This window comes from Branchiostoma belcheri, unplaced genomic scaffold (assembly GCF_001625305.1).
Source record: "Branchiostoma belcheri isolate BF01 breed outbred unplaced genomic scaffold, Haploidv18h27 scaffold112, whole genome shotgun sequence".
Lineage (NCBI taxonomy): Eukaryota > Metazoa > Chordata > Leptocardii > Amphioxiformes > Branchiostomatidae > Branchiostoma > Branchiostoma belcheri.
In genome coordinates this window covers 293,991-320,296 of record NW_017802514.1, presented here as the reverse complement: position 1 = coordinate 320,296, position 26,306 = coordinate 293,991, and the positions used below count along the sequence as shown (strand labels likewise).

Here is a 26,306-nt window from a genome sequence, read left to right as displayed (position 1 = left end):
CTTAAAAGATTAAAGCAGCCAAATTCTAACTACATGCTTCTTCCGGCTTCCAATACACATGCAAATTGACGGGCACTTCTAGGGTTCGAGATAAAAGAAAAAAGAGGAAAATACATGGGGTGGATGTGAATCAAGGATCAACATCGTGCTCGTGATAATGGAAAAACGGGCCGAATGCGCCGCTGCAAAGACCCAATGCCCCGTCACTCCGGTCACATGGGCCCATCAGATTGATAACTGTTATCAGTCATTATAGCCGGGGCGGTGAGGGAGCCGGTGCATATCGCCTCCCTGCCTCATGCCCTTCACAGCCCGCTGTCCTTGACTAAGTGTTGGTGATTCTACCCACACCATTACCGCCTTCCTCTGGGGCCATATATGGAAAGGGCAGACAGGTTCCTTCTACAGAGACTCTTAACGGATTTATCAAGGTTGGAGGGGCTTACGGGCTTAGAGAAAATGCCGGTATATCCGCGCACCGAGGGCTATGAATTAATGTTACCGAAAGACCAGTCCTGAACAATTAATGTGTTTACCATGACTTTTCATAATTTTAATACCAAATTTTGCATCAAAACTATGATAGGATGCTCTATGGCAATGTGTTTGGTCTTAAACTATAAAAGAAGAATCCAGAAAAGCCATTAAAACAAGTTATCCCCCCCTCCCTCTTAATCAGACATTCAAAGTTGTAAGATAGAGTTAGTTACGTTGGGGATATATTGATTAGTTGCATTTAACACTTAACTACATGTGATATCTAGAATAGCACAGTGTGAATATATCATTCAGCAAACTTGCCAAAGTCACCAGCTTCCCGATACTGTACAAATAACACGGAAGAGAATCTGATCACACATCTCACCGAGCTCATGTGACAAACGCCTGCCTGACTCTGATCAGCCAGTTAAGACTGGTACAAACTGGTGAGTCAGCATCTTTTAACTTTTATCAGCAAATGACAAATCTCTGATTTTAATGACTGTTACTATGTATAAGGAGTGATGTAAATAGAACTCCAGCACTTCTAATGATTCACAAATCTTGACTGATGGTTTCTATATTTGTTCATATCTGAGTCATACGACTACCCCTACTTATCTTCCATGGCCTCCTTAAAGGCATCCAATACAATTTCAGGGCAGCAAAACTGCAACTATTCTGAATAAGGAAATCTTTGTGATATTGACACATGCTGCTTCACATTGGCACATTTCAATCAGTATTTCATACTTTGGGCATTTAAAACTGCAGAAGCTACAAGATAAGTCCTTTATTTTCTGGGTGGTACCCTAAAAATTAGCCCAGGGCCCTTCCGCTAACCATTTTCCGTCAGAATTTTGGGAATTTTTGCTCCATGAGAGTCAATATACATTTGGATAGTGTAGTTTCAACTCACTATGTAGATAAATGACTAGAATATTCTCGTTGAAAAATCAGGTCTCCAAACCTTAAAAACTGCACTGGATGCTTTTTAAAAATGAAGAGTACAGAGTGCAGATACAATCCTACCTGAGACAGTCATACTATGTTTCTCCCATAGATAACTTGGCTGTCATATCAGCCACATGACCTTCATTACCCACACAAGGGCACTCATTATCAGGTTGCAGCCTTACAACAGATTAGGTCTCCTATTGCGAAATTGGCTCAGAAATTACGGCACGCTTTTCCACAAAAGATTGCAGGATGTGATGCATCGGTGTGGTGTGAAAGATCACTGTCATTTAGGAACTAATTGTGGTTAGAAGACTGGAGGGGCAGATTAGCCATGACCCAAATGGCACTGTGAATTGCTGCCCACTAGACTCATTAGTGAATTGCATGGCTTTTAGCACAGGTGGGGTCGGCGTGCACGTGGTTACTTTGAGTAATGACTTTCTTCCACATTCAGTGGTGACAAGTCAAACAACTTTTCACACTTTTAGTGCCAAGTTTTGAATCAAAAGGAAGATAGTGTGCTCTATGGCAATGTGTTTGATCTTAGACTACAAAAGAAGAAACCAGAAAAGCCATTAAAACAGGTTACCCCCCTCCCCCTTTAGGGAAGGTACTACTCATATATAACCTGTAGCAATACTTGAACTGAAGCAAGAATCTTGTGTTCCACACCTGACTGGACTTGTTGATGACATGTTAACATTCTCCCTGCTGCTTAATACCGTAACCTATAGAGTTAGCAGCCACACAGCTACTTCAGTGTGCTAAAGGTTGAATCTTGGTAAACAGCCCCTGTCCTTGGTGCTGAAACTGTTACATCCACGGGAATGGACAAACTTGCTGGACTAGAAAACTACTGAACATCCAATGTAACATAGAATAATATTTCATAAACAGGGATATCAAAATAACTTGAACACATGAAATTATGAGCGTGAGGAATTGAGTCATGGATTATAGGAATGCAGAGAGAAAAGGCTTTGTAATTTTGAATGGAAAAGTGAGGAACTAAAAAAAATTGGCACATGTCCATCATGAGCAAATACCTCTCTTCATCCATAGCAAAGCCACACCACATTACATGAGCAAAATGTATCACCCTAATAGAGAGGACCACTTTCTTTTAAGGCTGTTATGTAACATATGGGAGTTGTGATAAGAGTTGACAATGCAACATCAAGCTGCAGAAAGATCCTCTCATCTTCTCAATGCAGATCTATCCATGAGCACCCTCTCATCCTCCCAACATAGATTTATCCAACAAGTCCTAACCAGTATAGAACATAAGCTTCTTTTTCATCTTCCTTCGGTTAAAATATATCTTTAAGTTATTATGTAATGCCTCATCCTTGTCCTGAAGGAGGGAGGATATCTTATTATGTTTACCTTCGCAGAAGGAAAACATATTGTTTTTGCTGTTTCTTCTTCCTGTTCTTCTTCTTCTTCAAACAAGGTCAATGACCTGAACCAGATATCTGTCACCATGGTAACTAGTGTTGGGTTACATCACGTTGCAATTTTATAGCAGGAGGGATTCAGTCTCCTATCTGACTATAATTATATATGAACGTGTTTGAGAGAGAATTAACAGAGGAGACCAAATGCGAAGGTGAACATTATGCATTTGCTTTGCAAATGTTACCTTTCTAGTTTGACTAGCATTTCTTAACACCAAACACATTGCAATAGATCATCAGCTATTCATACTGCAACAAGATGCTGTGAACTTTAATAAATGACAAGTGGGAAATACACACCAAACAGAATTTTCTCATCAGTTCTGTCACTAGAGCCCCAGGATGGTCGTGATGGCACAACGATTCCCTCCATTTTACAATTGTAAATTCATTTATTTTCCAGGGAACCTAATTTCACAGTAGGAGGGGAAACGAGTCCTTTAGGAGCTTGAAACAATTCTGCAGTGGAGTAGCGATACAGTGGAAATGTATAGTTGCAATGTCACAATTTTGCAGTGGAGAGATTGCTGTGAAAACCAGGGGAATAAAAACCACTGCAAACATGTCAAGATTTACAGCATGATCTTTGGCCACACAAATTTAATTTGTTGGTTCACGGATTTGGCCTTTTTTTTTCTGGTTTGCAAAAAAAGAGAACATTTCTGGATCAGCTCCAAAATCATATTTTGGCCCTAACAGTTGAAGGAAGTCCCTTCTCTTCAGAGAGTTGTTACAGTTTTTCCATCTATCGACAGTCTGATATGTTGACTTCATGGCTCCTATTATAGCATTTGGGTCTATGATAGGATGCCTATGTCTGTTTTCATTTTTATTTTTTCGCCCTGTCACATCATACTTTTTCTGAAAAAATCCAAGAACCAACAAATCAAATTGGTGTACATGTGGCTTTAGGCTGTCATGAGCCATGGCTAGTGTTTCTGCAAAAGGTTCTGCATTCACTCCCATTAGGGTAATACCTGTCTGTACAACTGACACACGAACATGAAAGTTTCACACACATCTGCAGCCTAAGGCTTGTTTCCATATATACCACCTACATCATTAAGCAGGTGCATCCTTCCTCCCTTCACTTCAGATTTTCTAAGAGAGCAATTATCCCTTCTGCACACTAAAGCCTTTGAAAAACACATGCCTGAAGCTACATGTACTGGTCTATACTGCGTTGTCAGAGACAAGGGGTTTTCAAAGGGATTGCCTCAAGACAAACGTTCGTCTTCAACAATATAGCAATTAATAAGGCTGTATGTGATTGAAGATAGCTCCTGATGAGGGGCTCTTTAATAATCGCACGTCACTCCGCAGCCTTAATGATGTAGATTACTGGCTAGGAATTACAGGAGTGTGTTTCTGTAAATTTAGTTCACATATGGGTTCTTTTCAGTTCTAAATTTTTCTCTGCCTTTGTAGTTTGACAGAATGCAGCTCTGTGCTGAAGAAGTGAGACCAAGGTTTGGGTTTTGGGGGCATGCTCCCTCCGTAAAATACTAAATTTTGAAATTTTAACTCTATGAATAGCAATATCTACGCTGCATTTCATTTTCTTAGTTTCATCTTAATTTTGAAAAATCTTGTAGCATTGTGGATGTGATGAAAATGTCATGAAGAGTGACATTCTGCACTAAGGACTGTGGCCCTTTACAGTATTGTGCATGTTGGGTGAGCGACAACAACTGGGATACAAACTCCCAACCTCTTGGGTTGCTATCCATTAAACTGCGCACGCTATGTGACAGAATAAGACCTATACGCTGCTACCTGTGATGGTGTGTGGGTAGAAGTTCCAGGCTCGCTCTGTGATGTAGAAGATCCTGGGGACCACGGCACGTATCCAGCTGGGCAGCCGGCTGTGAGACAAACAACACGATGTTCACACATTACAGGCTGGTAAACCACATACAGGCAAAAGCTTAAAACAATGAGTCTCAATGCTACCTATATCTCAGTCTCTGTGGTAGGAAAACAAACCACACCTGTCTTGTCCGTTGTAATTTGTAATTTCGTATGCAAACTCTTTGCAATTCAGGGAGTCTTATCCCTGCTGTAAGGTTTGCTTTTTGGTGTCACGAATTTAAGATGTATGCTATATATGGATAGGTTAAGCACACTTAAATGCAAGCCTTGGAATACTCTCTTTGGGTAAAACGATATACAGTGAAAGTCTTGAGGCAAAGAGAAAAAGTTTTGGTAACTGGGGGGTGGTTGCTCCTGGTAAGAGGGTCTTTACGTTACATTGCACAGGACTGTTTTCATGTGGTTTATGACTGGAGGTAGTTGACTGCGCCTTGTTTAATGATATCAGGACCTGGTATATGATACACATCTTACAACATACTAGTACATCATGCATCAGACAAACCCATATCCTTTATGTTGTTTTTTTTCTTCACTGTGAAATTATATTCCTTGCTTCAAAGTTGGAGCCTCCAGGCGTGTGCTAAATCCTGCATCTCCTTATTATAAACTTCATCTACATTGTACACTTATTATCAGTACTCTGATAAATACTACTACCGGTAACATCGAGAAAAAATGTTGTACATTCACAGAAATAAGAGTTAACATTCCACCAGCACACTGCTGTACATATACACATTTTTCTTCCAACTGATAGACATCATGTTGGTCGGTCTGCTTGCTCATATACATGTAGGTGATGGGCCATGTTATTGTTTCCAGTAAAATGACTTGAAGCTACAATTATTTCAGGCTTATGAGTGGAGATTGTGATGTGCCCTGACAGTGCACCCGCCAGCCTGGGCAGCAGATAGATGTAAACACTTTAATTGCTTCTGCTTCTGCCTCTAGGTTTCTGAGAAATATCTTTCTCACTGGCAAATGCAAGTGAATTCTACTATCTGCTGATGTCGGTAAAATCTATTTTATCAAATTACAAATTAGTTCAAAAAGTACTACTTCCATAATATTACTTGCATAAAAATAGACGTATGATAGAAGATCTACCTAATGAACAAAGTGCTCTCACACTTCTGGCTAATGTCTTGATATAAACTCTGCTATTCCACATGCCACCCTGCTGTTCACTGTGTTGATGATGTATTGAGTATTTCACTGGTAATGGCACCCAAATGGTCAGACGACCAAATCTTCCACTAATGGACTAAAGCATCGTACCAATTATTCAAATTTACTGCGGAGTCGATATCGATCTACAGAATCCCCGTACCTGGACAGGTGAATCCTCTTCTCCGTGTAGCGCCCTCTCCCGTGCTCCTCGTCTTCGCAGGGCTCGTTGCGTACCACCTCCACCCCCTCCCCCTTCATGCTCTGCTCCTGGCTGTGCTTGGCAATCATGTACAGCTGTCCTATCCTGTACTGTAGGGCAGAACAACAACAGTGTTAACTTATCATACACATGTAAGAACGGCTTTCACAACATGTACAGCTATCCTATCTTACATGTAATCTAGTATACTGCAGGGCAAAACAACCATGTTAACTCTTAACAGGTATATAGATGGGAACATTTCTTTCATTTGGATTGCGACAAAATAACACACGTGGAACAGCATATCTGCCAACTTTTTAGAAAATAATTGAGTTTGTTGATCTGATTTATAATTATATTGACTGCTCTTCATAAAGTCTTATCACAAGACATGGTACCTATAGAATTGACATTGAAATGTATTAAAACACGAATGCCTGCTGTAAATTGGATCGCACTAAAGCTGTCCCCCGCTTTGTTTATCTATAAAGCCTAAATATATATTAAATTGTCCTTCAGCAATATATCACCCTCAAAGGCATGTGGCACGGCAGCAGCTGGTTATATTACACCTGTCACACTTAACCTTTGTACATCTAGCTACAAGCGTTTGTTAAGGCTATCTAGTAAGGATGCCCCTACTGTTCTTGGTGGCAACAAGTTCCACTCTTTGACAGTTCGGTGAAAAAAAGAATTTTTAAACACCTCAGTCCCAGGTAGACAGCTCTGGTACTATTAATTAAAGGCTGTGGGTGACATCCACTAGTTTATTACCAGTAGTCATTTTGTACATACGCTGTAGGGTTGTTTCATTTTAGTGACCACATGGTTTCAACAACAAATCACTTTTCCTCACCATATACACAGTGAACCCTGTTGAGAAACACATATCTTCACATTCCTGACCGTAGGATCTCCCTACATGGCATGCAGTTAAGTCCCTCCTTATGGATGTTTTTATTAATGATGATAACCCCATACCAGCCACAACTATCAGTCAGTAGCCATGGAGATGTTGATCTGTGTGATAATGAGTAGCCTCCTGGTACCCTTGTTAGTCTAAGTCCTAATCACGCATTCATCATCTTCCCAGGAGGATAGACTAATATGGCAGGGGAACCGTTATGTGGGACATGGCTTAGTGCATGTGGTGCGCAGGATTGACAGGGTACATACACATCTTACTGGGTTAATCATGTTCAGTATAATAGTCAACATCTAGATCTACAGCTACAGGTACATGTGCCTACCACTAACCGAGTTCAAGTAACCATACATGGATAAGCATCACTACTGTTGTATGGAGTGTAGAGGGAGTTCTTTTTCTTCATATACAAATTATCTTTCCACTTCCCCCTCCAAATATATGTCACCATCCTTAGGTACTATTTTGTATATTCCCTAGGATATGAAGACTCAGCTTTCCTAGATATGATTTGCTTAGAAGTCAAGTGCCTTCAGACTGACACCTTTGTACATGACCCCATCGGCCACCCCCATAAAAAAGGAATGAAGGTGCCTAGAAACAAGTTGTACTGCAATAGATTATAACATTAAAAAACTGCTGACCATTTATCTCTCCTGCCATCGAAACCAGGATGCACAAGTTAGCAAAAAAACTAGTACTCCTAGGATTGTGTTATCATAGTGCAGATCTTGACCAAGTCAAGCACATGTACACATGGATGAGTGCATTCCCCTTGACATGTTAAGAGGTTCATCAAGAGCCCAATCTGCTCAAGAGATAATCCTGATGGTCTATCATCCTCACACACGTGTGGCAGGGTGTGCTTATCATCCTTGAAAAAAAAGAATACCGGGTAACCAACTAACCATTGAGACTCTTGGTTGAAACTGGATTTCAACAATCTTGTGACTCTCATACACTCTACCTGCTGTCAAGCTTGTACAGTATTGAAGTATAAGAATAAGACTACATTGTGTAACAGGGGTTCCAGGCATAAAATTAGCAGGGGCAAAGATTCCTTTCTTTTGCCTTCTTGAACCTCTGCGATCAGATTTAAAAGCATGGTAGCCTTCTGTTTTATGGCAGAGAGAGATTCATTGGTTGATTGTTAATGGTGGCCAATGAAAGAATACCAGGCACTACTACCCCCCCCCCCTCCACTGCTTGATCTGCTTATCCCCAAGTGAACCAATTGTAAAGTAATGAAATAAGTAAATAGTGCCACTAGAAGAGTCAGACCAAATTAGGATGGAGACATTTAGGATGTTCTGTTGACTTGCGTATAATGGATGCAGTCTGGAGAGGCAGGCACCACACATTGTCCTGGATTGACCTCAGCAAACAGCAGTCACTTCAGCCTGTCTTATCCATCATCTCAGGCTCCTGGCTACAGCAGGTGCAAATATGGGTAGTGCATTCCTTCTTCTTGTCACTGAATGGAGCCTTTTCAATAAAGTCCGCATACTTTGTCTCTCTCTCTCCATCATATAGCACTAAAGGCCTGGGAGGTCGCAAACAGATGGCATTCTTGGGATAGTAACAAAAATGTTGAATTCATCTGTCTTCATACTGAAAAGGCTGTCTTGGATTCTTTTCAGCAGCCCCCTTGAAAAAAACGGATTTTCAAGTCCTGTGATATCAAAATGATACGATAGCATACGACAAATCTGACTGTGCCATTCCAATTGTGCACACATCTGTATACTCATAACTTTTATTCCATACTTTATGAGTATTGTGAGCTTTCAAATTTCACTATGATAATCATAACAACTAATCATCGTTCATTATAAAAAGAAATGGAGGATACGGCAGGTAAGGAGATTGCCATGTATTAAGTGCTCCCCCCATCCTCTATGCCACAACCTCAGTCATTAGGTGCTATCTGCAGTTCCACAGCTGCTGGGTGTGCCCCACTGAACCATGGGGACATCTGTCATTACACACACATGCATACATGTGCACTATGCAGCTGACTACTGCATCCATTTTAGCATCAACATTTCAGCAACATTAAAGAACCCAACACACTTATCGGGAAGAGGGGTGACCCAGTGTGCTTGGGTAAACTGAGGAGACTGCAGGTTGATTAATGTCTTTTCTCACTCGATGACTAATGGCCAAAACAGAATGTATCATGAAAACAGGTGGCTCGTCGGAGGACTTAATCTGACTACATTCCCTGCATGTACCTGATATTGTGTGTACCAAGGCACTTAGTACTAGTAGTACAGACTTTCTCCTGAGTCTCTGTTTTCATGTAGCTTTTACACTGTACAGTTCAGATTGATATTTCTGTTCCTAAAACCAACAATTAGTCAAATAGGCTTCAGCTGACTCAGATGATTTCAAATCACAATGTTACAGTACTGTACATTTTTAATGCAATATTGATAAACACAAATATTTTTCATCTAACTTGACTGGCCTGGTATTTATCCCTGTTGGCCTTATCAACTTATGATGGGCTGGAGCTAAAATAAGGAATGGATTCCAACTTAGTATCAAGGACTGGACAGGCAGGTCACTAGCAGACTGTACGCATACAAGAAGCCAGTGGAAGCAACCATTGTTGTCCCCGAACTTGAAAACAAGAGTGTGAGAAGGTGAAGGTGACTAAACTTGACAGAGCCAACTGTAGTGTTCATGGCAGCTACAGACAAGCAATGCCATTAACACCTCCTTAACAGCCATTAAAGTTAAAAGCTTTATAATCTTGCTACTGGACAAGCAGCTAATCAGCATGGCGGTCATGTAAAGATGACGTGTTTCGTCTCCATGGAGATGTAACGTTAATTATAGCGATGTTTATGTCGCCATAGCTGTCCCAAACACAGCTGTAGAAACTGTCACATCACGTATGCCAACAACTTTACATTTTACTCCCCGTGACATCTTGGCTTTTTGTAAAAGGCCAAACAACCCAATACTCTCCAAGATTACAAATTAACCTGCCTTCAAAATGGAAGATCAGTGAGTGAACTAACAAGCAGCTTCAGGCAATAACATTAAGAAGAGATATGCTTGTATTTGATGAATCATTAATAATAATTAATATAGAGTATTTATTACTGAAACAAAATGTACAAATGTGAAACACACTGAGGATCATACTTTTTTTCACACTATTTTAAAAGATAAACAGACCTACAAAATGTATTGTACCTCATAATACCAGAACCTACAGATCTAAGTCTGAGTTCTAGCTACAAGAAAGTTGGAGACAAATTTTATTAGGCGCCCAAGTTATTTCAATTGATTCACAAAATTACATCACATGCAAATATAAAGAAAATTTGATAAACCAGCAGAACTATATAGCTGATCAAGTCATTGCCTCATTTGCCTCGTTATACCTATTAGTGTCCTATAACTGGGTTAAAAATTGTACAGCAATCTTTGTGAAATGCACTCGTAGTCTTATATTGCTTTTTGGTCCTTTTTCTGTTGAGACTACAAGTGTGACCCTCCCTACCTTCCTTGAACGTGGCTTAGAAAGTAACTACATTGTATGCCTTTATGTACAGAATTCTATTGGTATTACGTCTGGTTTTGAATTTGAGATTAAACATATTCATTGCTAAGTCCTAACTGTTCAAAACAAAATTAAGATATTTGTGACATTTACCTTTGTGACATTTGGATGGTTAAGATTATTACAGGTTACAAAATGTGAACTCTGCAATTGCAGATCTAGGGAAGCACCTGCACATTTTCATCATTAATGATTGTAGCCTGTCAGAACAATTCATGTTGTTGAACAACAAAATTGGAGTCAATTTTCTCACAAAAAAAGGTACATCTGGTTACTATATCAGATAGTGAATACCATTAACAACTGATTGTGACACCAGGTTTATCAGGAGGCATTGAAATTGATAGACAAATTTTAGTGGAAAACATGAAACCACGGCACAAATTCAATCTTCAAATCTAAATCTAAACCTGTTGCTCCGATTGAATTGAATCAAATAGCATATACACTATAATAGTGTATAGTAAAATGTAAACAGTAAAATGTTGCAGGACACAACCGTTCAACTGATAAATAATGCAACACAGGTACAGGTACAGGTAAGTTGATGCCATATTTGCATCCAGTAGCTTTTGTTTACAATTTGTGCCACATTCTTGATGCCTACTGAATGGTCTCAAAGGTTAATCATTGTATTGACCAGTGGGACTAAGTCCTCAAACATCAGCCATTACTTTCATGTCTGAATTTGAAGCAAGTTTGTACATTTGCTGGTCACTGAATTTCGAAATCACCAGACAATCAAGTGCATTTTTCATCTCTATCTGACCTGCAAATATTGTCTGAATTTCCCTAAAAACTGAGCAATGATCATGAAGTCACCAGTTGAAAATGCCATTTTAGACTTGCGTATACTCCTTGGGTAATTTATTTTCATGCTGTGTGACCCTGGCTGTGGACTTAACAACGCTGCCAAATCTTTTTGTTGCCAAAACGTCTTTTACATCATCATCCTGCGTTTAATTATTTGCCTACATCTATTAAGAGGGGTCAAATTTGATTGAATTTTTGTGATTTTTTTCGGATCAAATATAATACAGCAAGCAATTTACAGATTGACACATTCTTGCCTTACAGCCAGAGCAGGCTCACATTTCAGGAACAGAAAACTGCAAAGTGTATTCAATCCCTTCTTGTCACTTCTGCATCCTGTGCCACTTAATCAACAAATGAACAGCCTTGTTACGTCAAAAGAAATACGAGAAGCATTTCAAATGGGAGCAAGTTTCATTTCTTTCTGCTGGTGAAAAATTTGTGGGTGTAAAATAATATATGCTCATAAGAAATGGGTATAATGATATTATATACAAAGTAATTTCATGTTCAGTGGTAATAATAATTGCACAAATACAAAGATTATCCATTTTTGTAGCCTGGTTACCAAACCTATTATAGCTCCCGAATCCTCTCCGCAAATAGGATGTAGGCCTCGGGAGCTATAATAATAGATTTGGTAACCAGGCTACCATTTTTGTGCATGGTCAAATCTTACAAGCCAAGGACTATCAAAGTACACATAGGAAACATGCTACGTAGCAAAGGATGAGACTACATAATTGCAATTACTTGTGAAAGAAAAACCTACTTCTGACCCTTGCCAAAAATGTTAGTGGACAAACGTAGAATGAAGCTCAAATCAAAACAAATCATTTCACTGAACTCTTTGGCAATTTTGACCTGGATGGCTATGTGGGCACTTCTGGCCTTTTGCCTAGTCAAACAAAGGTAAGGAAAAATATAGTTTGTTTGGACTGGAGATAACACAGCTGTTATACCACTCAGCATACGTACAGTGTAGTTGTGTTTTTCATATAATAACAATAAACGATCACAGGTACTGACAACAGGTATTGTGCATTACTGTGTGATTGATAATGCTTTATTCAGAAAAATTCATATGTATTGTACACTGTATTTGTAGTCACAAGGGCATCTTCTCCAAAACTTAATGGTTAACCAATGTGTATTTGCGTCTGTGTATGTGTATGCATGTCTGTTTGTGTGTGTGTGTGTACATGCATGTGTGTGCGTGTGTGTGTGTCTGTCTGTCTGTCTGTCTGTCTGTCTGTGTGTGAGTCCAGGAAAGACTATATGACAACTGTTCCACACTAATCCCCACAGTATGTACAGAATGTGTCTGCAGCATGCATACAATGTACATTCAGTGGCATACAAACAAATGGGTATTTGACATGTGTTATGACTGTAAGTAGCCAGGGACAAGCACGACCTGAAACAACAGCAGGTTCCCTTCCCCTATAGGGGCAAGAAAATAAACAAGCCAAATCAAATCAAAACTCAGTTCTTAGACTTGAACTAAAAGGGCAGAATAAGGATGATAAGTGACCAAACATTTTGTCGACTAGTAAACCTTAATTGTTTCAAGATGCTGATTTAAAGCTGGCTAATTCAACTTCTTTCCTTAAAAACTTGCTGATAGAATGTAAAAAATCTTCATCACATACGCACATACCCTAACATACCAATGCAATAGTGAATTGCTACAATCAAGTCCAGCTAGTTCATTCCCACGGGGTGTCCAATACAGGTGTTCAATCTGCCTCAACTAAGTGCTAACCACAGTGTTGTGGCTTCAATCTTTCTCTCTTTAGAAACACTCCTTTACTTTCTTATCTAAATTCTAAGGAAGGTAAACGCAGTACCTGCGAGTGGTTGAGGGAGGAGGAAGTCATAAAATATTCAAGTATTCTTGAATAGCCTTAGGCACACAACAGACAGATTATAGTACAAAAGAACCTACTGTTGTTAGATAAGAAGTATATAATGTGGATAGCCATATGTATATAACCATGGGAACCAGGCATTATTTTGTTCTCATTAATATTGGTTGTTCCATTATCAGGGAAGAGCCTTGCACACTGCCCAAAAGGCTAATGCAGGGACTTTGCCATGCTGCGACCGAGAAGCTCTAGGCTTTTAAAGGATGCCCTAATGCCTTTTTAGACCTTTTATAAATCATATGACCAAGGCCAGCTGTCGACATAGCCCAGTCCTCCTAACATATAAGGTCATGTCTGTTAAATCACTTTATCTTTAAGCCTGTAATACTGGCGGGAAACTATACTGTACATGTATAGACAGTAAAGGCAAGCTTACTAATTTTCAATGCACAAATTGCCTTATACTTTAGTTATATTGTCTTTCAGCTTCGAGCCACATCGATTTGATTCTCTGATTCTTGTTTCCTTTTTTATGACACTTTCAATACACATGTAGTGTAGATTTGTACATATGACATTACAAAGCTATGATCTGTCATTGGCGACTTTTAAATTTACTCCAACATATGATTATCCCTTGAGACCAGCTCAGTATGTCAAGAGGCAACTTAATTAAAACTTAAAGGGACAAAATATATTTTTTACCAGGAGGTTACCTGGTATCTTTTCTACGATAGATAGTTATAATAGATGGTAAAAAATTTGACTGCACTTAATTTGGCAACACTGCTTTTTAGAAAATTTCAATTCTTACAGCCATAATGTTAGATTTATTATCATTATAATTGTGAATTGATCATATCAATATCAAACTACCACCATCTGAGAAACTTTATGCAGTCATACATTAACATGTATGAAGTACTGCTGACTTTACATGTACGTGAACGATCAAAACAACATCACCTACAATGGGGGCGTCATACACCTGCCCCCAGATTTCTCTCTCGCTTTTAATCTCTAATCTCCAAGTTTCCGCTGAAATCCCAATGGTATACCTTTACGGTTTATGGTGCAAATGAAGAGAACGGTTCAGGCCAACGTTCATGGCACATTAATGTGTTCACCTTGTCCCCATCCCGCTATAGCCGTGAACACCTCGCTGTTAAAAGCACTGACCCGGAAAGGTCCTTTCCCGAAAATCGTCGGAGATGACATGGAGTATCACCTCCTGCCTACAGCTGTAAATCGTCGATTCCATTTTTCCTGTAACCTCTAGCCAAAAGGCAGGCGCTTCGGCAGCGCTACGTGCACGGGATCGTGTAGAGAATACCGCCCGAATGTCGCGAAGGCGGGAGGGAAATGCCGGCAGACTTACCTCCTCTACCGTTAGAGGCATACAGATGCGGTACTCCTTCATCAGCATGGTGGCTCTCACGGTACGGGCCGGACCGGACGGAGGAAATGGGTGCTGGGCGGACGTCTGGGCGCGATCCGGGGCTATCTGAAGCACGGCAGGGCTGTCTCCATGCAGCAGGAATGTGGAAGAGGTGGCGGGTTTCCCCACAAACGGAGAGAGGGCCGACTGGAGGCGGTGTTGTGATGGAGGACGGCCTTCGGCTGCCTGACTTCTCCTGGACCGGCCTGCTGCTGACTCCTGTACGGGGGAAACAAAGTCACGTGGGCTGCATTAGACCATACCAACGTGACGTTACGCGAGGGGGGCGTGTTAGCTATATCATGAGAAACGTGTTCTTTGACTTATCTATAGCATCAATTGACTTCAAAAGGTTCGAGTAGAAATTTATTGGTAAATGTGACAAAGGCCTGCTTTGTATCTTTTGGATTTTTAGCGTCACGATGTCTCAAGGTCATGTAATTCATTACCCTAGCAAGCTGTATAACAAGGTCATAAATATGACAGACGCAGTGGTTCACCAAATGAGACTGAAACACTTGAAGCATTTACAACGTTATTCGATTATACCAGGGTCATAATTAGACACGAAGAACCTAGTGGTACTGTCAAATGTGGTCACGCGAATAGAAATATATTAATCATTTGAAATAGTGTAACGTTTCAACTTAGCTTATAACGTTATAGTTATAACGCGTTAGATATAACAACACATAAGCAAGGAGGTTATGCCTTATGGTAACCTCCTTGACATATTTATTTTGTACAAGGAGTTTATATATTATAGCCGGCCTCCGTGGTACAAGGAGATTGTTGTAAAAATCGGCCAAGCATCGGCAGCAAAAACAGAAAGCGACGCCTCCTGAGCTCGGCATAAGTTGCACTACAAGTGGCTTTGCCTTTGGTGGTCTTTGGTGTGTGGGCTTGTAGTCTCATACAGATCAAATTGTTTTCCACATTTCCTGAACGCGTTAACTTTCACCTCCCGTCAAAGTTCATATGACGTAATCTAACCAAAATCCCGTGAGGAAGCAGGCATCCTGTGAGTGTGACGCATGTCCATTTTACGGCGTGTGTTTTTCTGGACGTGCACTCAGAAGCGCCTTCCATCGGAATTATTTCGTACTGCAGTCATGTTATACACACACAAGCACCTGACTCGGTTAGTCCGAAAGTCACTCAGCATATATTCTGACTGAGTATGAGATAATATGTCAAACATTTGGAACGGTCCTCTTCTGAACATAACGTTGTTATTTCAATTAAACCGAGAAACGCACAAAAACCTCACACGGAGCCTGGAAGAACCAAATAACGTTACAACGAAGTCCTCTCGCGAGTAGCAAGTCCAAATAACAGTTGTTAATTACTGACCGAGGACCTTGTATTGTCTACATCCGCGCCAAGGTGAGCCAAGGTGATACAAGATTAACACCAAAAACAATAGAGCAATCAACAACACCCATTGTTTCTTGGGTTCATGTCAGGACAAGTTCGAGCTGAAGTAGCTGTCTGAGAACCCTACGAGCGTGGGTACAAATCTTCTGCCAGTGTGGATTGGAACACACTTGACAATTCGAAGTTGCTTTGCTGCGTTTGTAAGATTGTACTGTCGCCGGGCCCGGACTAACACCGTGCACCAGAGCTGTAGCCTGAGTCTAGCTGTCAGCTTAGTAAGGTGCTTTGGAGCATTGAAGTTTTTGTAATTCATAGTTTGGCGCAATTTTACCTGGCTGCGTTACTGGCGTTAGGACGCTATATCTAGCTGCACGACACTAGTGGATTGCTGTACTACTACTAGTAGTAACATTCACTGCCGATCGAGTGGGCGGAAAGCTGTCGAGGTTTTGGTGTCCGGCTTGTGCAAACTCAGTCACTAGTAGAACGTTATTCGAGTCCGAGCTGAGATGACGGAGAGTGACGTTGGCTTCCAAGACAACACCGTGAACGAGATGAGAGAGACGGCCCTGCCCAGGACGGCGCCCCGGGACCCAGACATGCGGGACACCGTGAAGCAGGTTCGGACCAGGCTGCGACAACAGATCCGGATCAACCGACGTGTGCTTCAGCAGGTAAAAAGAGTTTCATCCAATGCATTTTCAGGGCGACCAAACAGAAAAAAAATTTGGATGAGGAAATATTAGCACATTTTCGTCATCATTTCATACTTGAATCATTTGAAATAACACAGAAACAAGCTACGTTACGCATCTCTTTTTTAGCTTTTGGGAAGCGGCAGACATAAATAACTAGAACCAGCCTATTTATAGAGATATAATACAAGCAACCATTTTCAGTGACATCGTGTTTTTGCCTCACAGATATAGTGATCATTAGTATGCTACGAGATATGGTTGATTCAACTTACTACTGTTACAGTAGTACATTAAAAGAACGACATTGTACTTTGGACTTTTGATGTGATCCCATACCCAAGTTCATTGTTTGTTTGTTTTTCTTGTCCAGCTAAAGCGACAGAGAGAAGACCAATGGAAGTCAGGCCATGGAGTTCCCTTTCTTATAGGGAGTGAGGATTCTGTCGTGGTGCGGTTCATGTGTTTAGGACTGGTGTGCGTTGTCGTCTACATCCTGACATACATTTTTACGTGACTGGCGGTGAACGATGCGACGTAAAGACTTGGAAAACATTTGGAAATACATTCGGCTGGAGAGTTGAATCATCGGAAAGTAACCATAGAGGCGCTCGTGGCGAACTGCAGATTTTGATACCACCGTTGCTATGAAAGGATCATCGAAAAAAAAAAAAAACTTTCGTAAGCTTTTATCGCTGTCTGGGGATGTCAGCACGTAGGAATAGTGACTATAATGACACTGAAATTTCAAGTTCCCACCGCGACTTCCTTGGCACACTAGATCTTTGTTTCCACCTGTTGTCATGATTAGCCTGACTAAATCTGCGCTCCTAGCGGCCGGCCCGGTATTTCACCAGCCGCCCCTGGTGTAATACCGGGCCGGCCGCTAGGAGCGCAGATTAAATTTAGTCAGGCTATTGTCATGATCAAGTAACAATATCTCTACGAAGTTTACAATTTACGATTGGCATTCGCTCGTTCTTTTTTTGTTTGTTAATTTCTTTATCATTGAAATGAGAGGTTTTAAAATGGATTTTATGATTATTTGTGTAGCATTACACAGTAAGAAGACATACATGAACTTGAGGACCACTAGCAAGTCCATTACATTTTACAAAGTCCCTTTGCGAAAAGAAAAGATTTCATTATTTGTACATTCGGGGTGCTGAGTGGTTATAATAAATCCTGGTTGGTCAAACTACTGTTGTGTGAATATTTTATGTGTAACGTTACAAAATCAGGTACTTTTTGTACTGTAGGGAACTTCGAGAGTTTTCCTTCGAAGCTTTCGTTGGAAAATCCCCCTCCAATATATTAAACGGTTTGTCCCCTGATGAGCGGTTTGTCCCTTGCTGAAGAACAGAGCATTCTGGGATACGTTTGAAACCCGCAACAGCAGCAACATGGCGGACGAAGGCAGATTACCGACGAAGATGGAGGTGGATTATAGCGCCACCGTGGACGAAAAACTACCTATATGTGAAAACCTTGCCAAGGTAAACTCGCTTAAGCTGCCACTGAATTGTGTGAACGTTTCCTTTGTGTATTGGTCCCTAGTACTTAGCTGAAAACGACGCCTAGTGTCAGACGAAAATGTGCAAGTCAGTCTGCCCCCCTCCCCCACGTGGAACGATTATGACTTAGACTAAGTTAGAGAAAAATTATAATCACAGCTACAGTAGTCGTAACGGACTACAAAAAAGTGCACTTCTATGTGTAACATATTTCTTGTAAGTATAGACTCGTAGGGACGTCATGTATTGTTGCCAGCTTCGATGTAACAAAGGGTGAAACGGATGGAACCTAACCTAACCCTGTTTCCTTGTTGTGACAATCGTTCAATTTTAATCAAACACTTATATTCTGATGTGAGTATCTGTCAACTGATCATTTTTTTTTCTCCAACAGGAGGGCAAGCTGCAAGAAGCCCTGGACATTCTACTGTCTTTGGAGAAGCAGACACGAACGGTAAGGTTCAATAATCAATTTCCTCCCTGTACCTCAGTGCATGTATCAATAGCCAAGTCTTCTTTAGTGTGCTCATACACCTGCATCATATTTTATTTTAGAACTTGCTATGCTTGTTCATCTTTTAATTGAGCCTCAGTACCATGTATGGAGAAGACTCTGGCTTCAAACCCCTGTATGCTAAACACACCAAACCCAATCTCAACAGTCAACAGATGTGAAAAGTAAAAGTGTCCTGGTGTGCTTGGACAAATTTTTTGGGGACATGACAGGCTACTGCCTTGCCCTTCCCTCCTGGGAGTCCTGTCCTATCCATGACCAATACGAGCTATCACTGTTTTTGTTTATATATGCAAATTATTTGAAGACATATGCAAATTATTCCTTGGCAAATCAGCCAGCCATTACCCACTATTTGCCCGCCAGACACTGTCCATGACTTCATGGCAATTGGCCATATAACTGGATTAACTGAACCCATGTTTCCACCCCAGGCAGCCGACATGCACTCCACAGCTCGGATCCTGGTTAAGGTGGTCCAGCTGTGTTTTGAACGCAACAACTGGGAGGCTCTGAACGAGAACATCATCCTTCTGTCCAAGAGGAGAAGTCAGCTCAAGCAGGTGGGATAAACTTTGTTGTCGTTGTTGTCCTTGTTTTACATCTATTTTTTCACCAGACGTAGTCTCCAACTTTACTTTGAGACAGTCGCTTTGTTGCTATTTTCTGATAGGAAACTTTTTGGACCATCAACGATAAAGAAACCAGCAGTTGTCACATTCATGTGACGATGATAACCAGAGATAACTTAAGGTAAAGTCCAATATAGTTCAAAGATAGTTTTTAGTTCCTTCTGTGCTGACATTGAAGACTGTATTCTTCTAACACACTGTTGTCTAGGCGATTACCAAGATGGTGCAGGAGGCAGTGACATATGTAGACAAGACACCAAATATGGAGACCAAACTCAAACTGATCGACACCCTCAGGACAGTCACCGAAGGGAAGGTGAGCAGCCAAGCATATCTCAACTTCACCAGTTACTAGTATTCTAATTAGCTGAATTTGCAAGATATGTCTGCCATGTAGGCTGTTAAATAGGGTATACAAATGTCAAAGAATTTACACTAAGTACTGTATATAGAATTGAAGGTTATAGGTGTGATATGTTCTAATACAGTGTTGTTTTTTTTCAAGTCAGTTGGTGTATCAATTTTAATTTGTCTACTCACCAGATCTATGTAGAGATTGAGAGGGCCCGACTGACACGTATTCTAGCTAAGATCAAGGAGGACGAGGGAAACATTACTGAGGCTGCAAACGTACTGCAAGATCTACAGGTGAGTAAAAGTCGGAAATTCTGAATGTGCACTCTTTTGAGACAGATACTACAGATTTCTTTCCACTATGTTCCAATTGAAAAATCTACTTGTAACTTGCATGTTGATTATCTATGCTACTGAAGTACATAGCACTGAATAAAGAGACTCATTTTACAGAACCATGAGGTTTATTTAGCTGATGTTTCAGTGACCGTCTGTCACCTTCCTCAGGACAAATCTGAATAAACCTCTTGGTTGTGTAATAAGAGTCTGTAATAAGAATCTCTTTATTCAGTGACTTACCAACCAGATGAAACTATTCACGGATGAAATACATAGTCTTTTTTGTAGTCCCAATGGTTCATCTATCACAGTGTGTGACTGTTTCTCTGTCAACTACGTCACGTTATTGTCACTATGTTTATAGGTGGAGACGTTTGGTTCCATGGAGAAGAAGGAGAAGGTGGAATTCATCCTTGAACAGATGCGGCTGTGCCTGGCCAAGAAAGACTACATCCGCACACAAATCATCAGCAAGAAAATCAACACCAAGGTCTTCTCAGAGAAGGATACAGAGGTGAGCCTTCTCTACACAACAAAAAAGTGTCAGAGCTTAATGCTGTAGCTGATGGCAATTTCCATAGGGTGGAGAAGGGATATGGAAACAACTAAGGGTCAGAGAGTCAGGTCTCTGGATATGAAAGAACAATGAATCTTTTAGAATCTGTATTGAATATCTGAAAAGAAAAACAAAAGAAACTACCCTACATCTGTATCTGTATAGATGTTATAACTGCACGCGGCACAGCAGATGCAGGCACATGCTATCTTTTTGCTGATTTTGCCAGATGCTAAACTGGATAGTGAGTGTAAGTGACATTTTGACATTTGGATTGCAGGAGCTGAAGCTGAAGTACTACCAGCTGATGGTTGAACTGGACCTACACGAGGGCTCGTACCTGCAGATCTGTAAACACTACAGGGCCATCTACGAAACAGACACAGTGAAGGAGAACAAGGAGCAGTGGCAACAGGTAGAACACCATATGAACCCATCTTCACATGTTTGGTGTAAAGGCAGGGATCCCATGTGCAATGTGCAAAATGAACATGATTTTCAAGATTTGCACATAAAAGTATTTTGAATATGGCAATTTTGCACCTAGAAAGTACTGATACATCATGTTTGCACTGTGTATCTCTGAAGGTTCTTTCTTGTTTCAAATAAATAAGGCTTTTCATTTTTATTTTTTTTTACAAATATAAACTTCTTTATGCTGTGGCAGGCTAAGATAGTTAACACACAGTAAAACAGTTGCAAACTGACTAAATATCATTTTGCACGTGAATTTTTCAAATTGCACCTAAAACTTCAGCCAACGTGCAATTTTGCATGTATCCGAAAAATTATTTCGAGCCCTGGAAGGTGTACATGATTTCTGCATCTGTAATTAGAATTGTGAATTTTTTTGTTTCACTTAAAAAGCCACACCTGTAATGAGCACTTGAACTTTGTGTCTTTTATTCTAATGTTCAGGCTTTGAAGTGTGTTGTGCTGAACCTGGTGCTGTCACCGTACGATAATGAACAGTCAGACCTGCTTCATCGCGTCTATGAAGACAAGAACTTGGAGGAGATTCCAAAATACAAGTAGGTCTAAGGAATGATTTTCAATCCAAGATTTTTTCCTTGAGATGCATCATTTATATTGACTACCCTCTCAGTATAAAGCTTACCAATCGAACATGACCATTTTTTCACTTGGACTGTGTTCAGGGAGTTACTGAAGAACTTCATGACGGCTGAGTTGATGCGTTGGGGTTTTGTGTGTGAGATCTACGAGCAGGAGCTGAGAAAGGGGTCGGCAGACAGCCCCGCTACCGACATCTTCCCACACACTGAGACAGGGGACAAGCGCTGGGCCGAACTCCGCAACAGAGTAGTGGAACATGTGAGTGTCAGGACACCAATAGACTGTCTTTTGGTGGAAAACAGTCAAACCTGTACTAGTAATTGTCTCTGTATACAAATCACCTGGTCATGACAGTACTTTTCGATTGTCCCTTAGATTATTGACCCAGGCATTAAGGTACAGGTTGCACCTGGGTACTTTTGCAATAACAAAAATTGCAAGTTCAACCAGGAAATGTAACAATGCTGTCTTACATGACAATCCTCTGTTGTCATTCTACAGAACATCCGCATCATGGCCAAGTACTACACCCGTATCACCATGAAGAGAATGGCCCAGCTGTTGGACCTATCTGAGGACGTAAGTTTACTTGATGTTTATAACCACCAATGATGTATTTATGATGACTTCTCTTAACTTCTCTCACGCAAACTAGAAAGTTTTGTGAGTTAAATTATTTTGATATATATTATATTTTAGATAACATGCATGCTTTTTGCATGTAGTCGTATAATGATACTCCTAATGTTTGAAGTCATATGATACCAATAGTTTGAAGTCTTAGAAAGAATTCTGTAAATTATTTTGGGATATATCAGATTTTAGATAACATATGCATACGTTTTGCATGTAGTCTTATGAAGATACTCCCAATGTTTGATGTCATATAATACCAGCAGTTTGAAGTCTTAGAAAGAAGTCTTCTCAGTGTAGTGTCTTCTCAAGATTTCTGATAGCTTGCAATTACAAAAATGTATTGTGAAATTTACCATTCCCCTCACTGTTTTTCTTTTCTTCCCCAACAGGAGACAGAAGAGTTCTTGTCCAAACTTGTGGTGGACAAGACGGTGTACGCCAAGGCTGACCGACTGGACGGCGTGGTGACGTTTGCTCGACCCAAGGACCCCAACGACATCCTGAACGAGTGGTCCCACAACCTGAACCAGCTCATGCAGCTGGTCAACAAAACCACGCACCTCATCACTAAGGAGGAGATGGTTCACAAGCTCCAGCATTGACACTTCCACTGTCCTTAGACTTAGACAAAGCCGTAAACAAGGAATTGTAAAAAAATCGTAAGCCAATGTCACCATGTTGGATGACTTAGTCTAGTCAAGAGCAACTTACTTATAGTACTGGGATGGCTTCGTCTTTCAAGCTTATGATGTGAGTTTTTTGTGTATATTCCAAATATAATCTGTATCATTGATCCACTGTTGAATGATACTAAGTACTTCGTCCCGCTATCACATGGTTTTGTACCAACAACAGGATACCAAGCTATAAAACTCATATAACTTTAGAGAATTAGTGAGGAAATAAATTGATTACTTGATAGCTAGAGGGGAAACATACGCTGCCATTATTGACTATTGTGCTTTACTGTTAAGACTTTTCAGCTATATTGTACACAGTTACATTGTTTCAACATATCAAGCCGACCAACATTATCCCACCAAAAAGGCTGCAATCAATATGCTTTTAAGGAAATCTAAACAGATACAATACTATAATACTATCTGAGAAAGGGGCTGAAACAAAGGAGAAACAATTCTGATTTGCTTCCCGACCAGGAGAAAGTCTGAGCCTTACCTTCAGCATGGCAGGAACAGTTGTGGGGTCTATATCTCCCAGCATCTTTTCTATCCTGGACTCCCCAAGATCGTTACCCAGCCAGGCTGCTTCTGGACAGCCTGCTCCTTTTTTTTTTCTTTTTTTACTTTTTTTTTCAGTAACACTAGTCTCGGCGTGGTCTGCACAGCCTGAAGCAGGCAGGCACCACCAGGCTCTTCTTCATGGTCTTCCACATCCTACGCCATACGCCAACTTTCTTGACAGGCACGTCGTCGTCGATGATGGTTGTGCTGATTCTTATGGCTACAACCGCATGTTGGCTTCCCTCCTCTCCGATAACGAAGTTGGGTAGGCTTTCGGCCTGAGAGAGGGGTCCAGTACGCTCATCCATGACGTCGTTCAGCACCGACATTTGGTGATCTCCCGTCTTAAACTTAACCAACTTTGTTTCACTAATGCCCTGAGTTGGGCTAAAGGCCATTACCTCCGAAGAAGGTGTTTTGAGCAGCTTCACAGCATTGACTTGCGAGCAAGACATACATGTACTATTAGAACTTTCCATTTTGGCGAAAGTTTCGAAAAATTAGTCGAAAAGCGAACTTACAAGCTCAGCTTCAACGTGTACGTGTACACTTGGACGTTATCCACACACGTATGCTCGTACACCCCTTTGTTCCGTCATAGTCCCCGCCCAAGACGAGGAACAATGAGAGGCGTTCCAGAACATGCGCACGTGCGCCAGTCGAATCGCCGCAGTCGCGAGATCCGCTGTACCGGGCCTCCGCGGGCAAACTCGCGTCGCCCGTTGTGTTAGTTCTCGCTTACAGTTTAAGATATTTGAATAAAACTTGCACAAGTTTCAGGTTTATTAGCACAGGTAATAAGCTGAAGACTTGCTGCACCTACTGATACCAAATTTTAATTACGTTTGTGTTTATGTATAGATATATAGCCGTTTAAACGCTGTTAATTTGGTCAATTTTCGGTGTTTTCCGACCCCGTAAAGGGTTTCGGGTGACGCGCGCTAGTTGTAGTGAGGTAGATAATGCCATTCCCGACGAATGGCAAATGATATCAGGCGTTACCTGGTGGCCGACAGTTTTCAAATAATTTCTAGGAACAACATTTTTTTTCTCCGACATAACAAAATTACTAATACTAAAACGTTACATGTATATAGACTTAAGGTTTGTTTTTTTTTACATGAAAACGGGCTGATATCATTAACGAAGTAGTGGTACTGCATTATTTTATTACATGTATATTAAAAGGTGCGGAAAGAAATATTTGCTGAGAGGAAAATGTCTTCTGTACCGGCACAATGGCTTGGTTAGCCAGGAAAAGCACGGTTAGGTCTCCCTACCCCCTGAGTTTCGTTCTCTTTGTCGACCGACGTCGAGCGACATAACGTCTTTGCGTTTAGCAAGAGTTCAGCTCAGTGTTAACGCGTTTTGTAGTGTTTGTTGTGCCTCTTTGCAAACGCGCTCCATTAGAAAGACATATAAAACATCACAAAAACACTGAGCCGGACCTATAAATATGTATTACCAAATCACATGTGATTCCACCTCACTAGCACCGGAGGGTCCATATCTACTGTGTAGGGTACTAGTACTTAAAATTTTTAATCGGTTTCATGGAAACCTGATGATTCTGTCAAGATATGCAGGGACGTCAAGCAGAGCAAAACTCTTCATTTGGCGCAAAACAACTTCACTAAGCCTAATTTCGCATTTACCTGGCATAACCTTGAGAACCGAGGTGAGACACGACAAAGGACATGGAATCAGATCAAGCTGGGCTCCCGTCAGCAGTGGAGTGCCCCAGGGCAGTGTACTGGGACCAGTTTTGTTTACATTATATGTAAACGACATGCCGGAGGTAGTCGACAGCACGCTGAAACTCTTCGCAGACGACACCAAACTGTATCGTAGTGTGGGTAAAAGTCAGGACTGTCAGGAACTTCAAAACGATCTGGACAAGCTACAGGACTGGGCCAGCACCTGGCAACTTAAGTTCCATCCCCAGAAATGTACTGCAATGAGGATTGGAAAAAATCATCCCAACTACAAGTACACCATGAGAGACAACCATCACTCAGACACAGTGGACCTACAATTCACAAAACAGGAGAAAGATCTGGGAATAATTGTGGACCATGAGTTGTTATTCGACAAACATGTCACATCTTCTGTTTCTAAGGCAACCAGAATGACAGGTCTACTCTGGCGTACCTTCGAACATGTGGACAAAGATGTATTTACCATGTTATATAAGGCGCTGATCAGACCTCATCTTGAGTACGGGGTGTCTACATGGTCACCGGGTACCTGGAAACTAGCAGAACTCGTCGAACAGGTACAAAGACGAGCAACAAAAAGAGTCCCGGGTATACAACATCTATCATATGAAGAGAGGCTGAGAGTCCTGAAGTTACCAACCCTGCTGTACAGGAGGTTACGGGGAGACCTCATCAACACCTTTAAGTTTGTACATGGTTTATACGACACAACACCGTGCATACCTGATAGACAGAGAGAGACAAGAACTAGAGGCCACAACTTACGGCTTAAAAGGATTGCAACGAAGACAAACAAAAGACTACTATTCTTTAGTAATAGGATAGTCCCATGGTGGAACGAGTTACCTGAAGAAGTTGTCAGTGCGCCAACAGTTACAGCCTTCAAGATAA

The 26,306-nt window shown here is 41.0% G+C and overlaps 2 protein-coding genes across 2 annotated transcripts in view; one reads left to right on the top strand and one right to left on the bottom strand.

Moving 5' to 3' along the window:
* The window catches only part of LOC109461804 (cytoplasmic phosphatidylinositol transfer protein 1-like), a 34,598-nt gene extending 10,906 nt beyond the window's left edge, over positions 1-23,692 (bottom strand). Inside the window, exons 1-4 of the mRNA XM_019758233.1 lie at positions 23,633-23,692; positions 14,706-14,984; positions 6,103-6,251; positions 4,674-4,762 (exon numbers count right to left, since the gene is read on the bottom strand). Coding sequence (XP_019613792.1) covers positions 4,674-4,762; positions 6,103-6,251; positions 14,706-14,984; positions 23,633-23,677 — 562 coding nt within the window. The 5' untranslated portion in view covers positions 23,678-23,692. The remainder of the gene's footprint in view (positions 1-4,673; positions 4,763-6,102; positions 6,252-14,705; positions 14,985-23,632) is intronic.
* LOC109461802 (26S proteasome non-ATPase regulatory subunit 12-like) lies at positions 16,212-23,383 on the top strand. Its single transcript, XM_019758216.1, has 12 exons — positions 16,212-16,816; positions 18,196-18,333; positions 18,746-18,805; positions 19,300-19,428; positions 19,706-19,813; positions 20,041-20,145; positions 20,555-20,704; positions 21,027-21,161; positions 21,665-21,777; positions 21,904-22,078; positions 22,322-22,399; positions 22,846-23,383. The coding sequence occupies exons 1-12, from the start codon at positions 16,652-16,654 to the stop codon at positions 23,056-23,058; spliced, it is 1,569 nt and encodes a 522-aa protein (XP_019613775.1). The 5' UTR covers positions 16,212-16,651; the 3' UTR covers positions 23,059-23,383.
* Positions 23,693-26,306: the final 2,614 nt, after the last annotated feature.

What these genes read in the sequence shown, in the direction of transcription:
- LOC109461802 (XM_019758216.1), top strand. Translation starts at nt 16,652, where the DNA reads ATGACGGAGAGTGACGTTGGCTTCCAAGACAACACCGTGAACGAGATG. An exon ending in ACCGACGTGTGCTTCAGCAG is followed by an intron (nt 16,817 to 18,195) that starts GTAAAAAGAGTT and finishes CCCTTGCTGAAG; the next exon opens with AACAGAGCATTCTGGGATAC. An exon ending in GGAGAAGTCAGCTCAAGCAG is followed by an intron (nt 19,429 to 19,705) that starts GTGGGATAAACT and finishes ACTGTTGTCTAG; the next exon opens with GCGATTACCAAGATGGTGCA.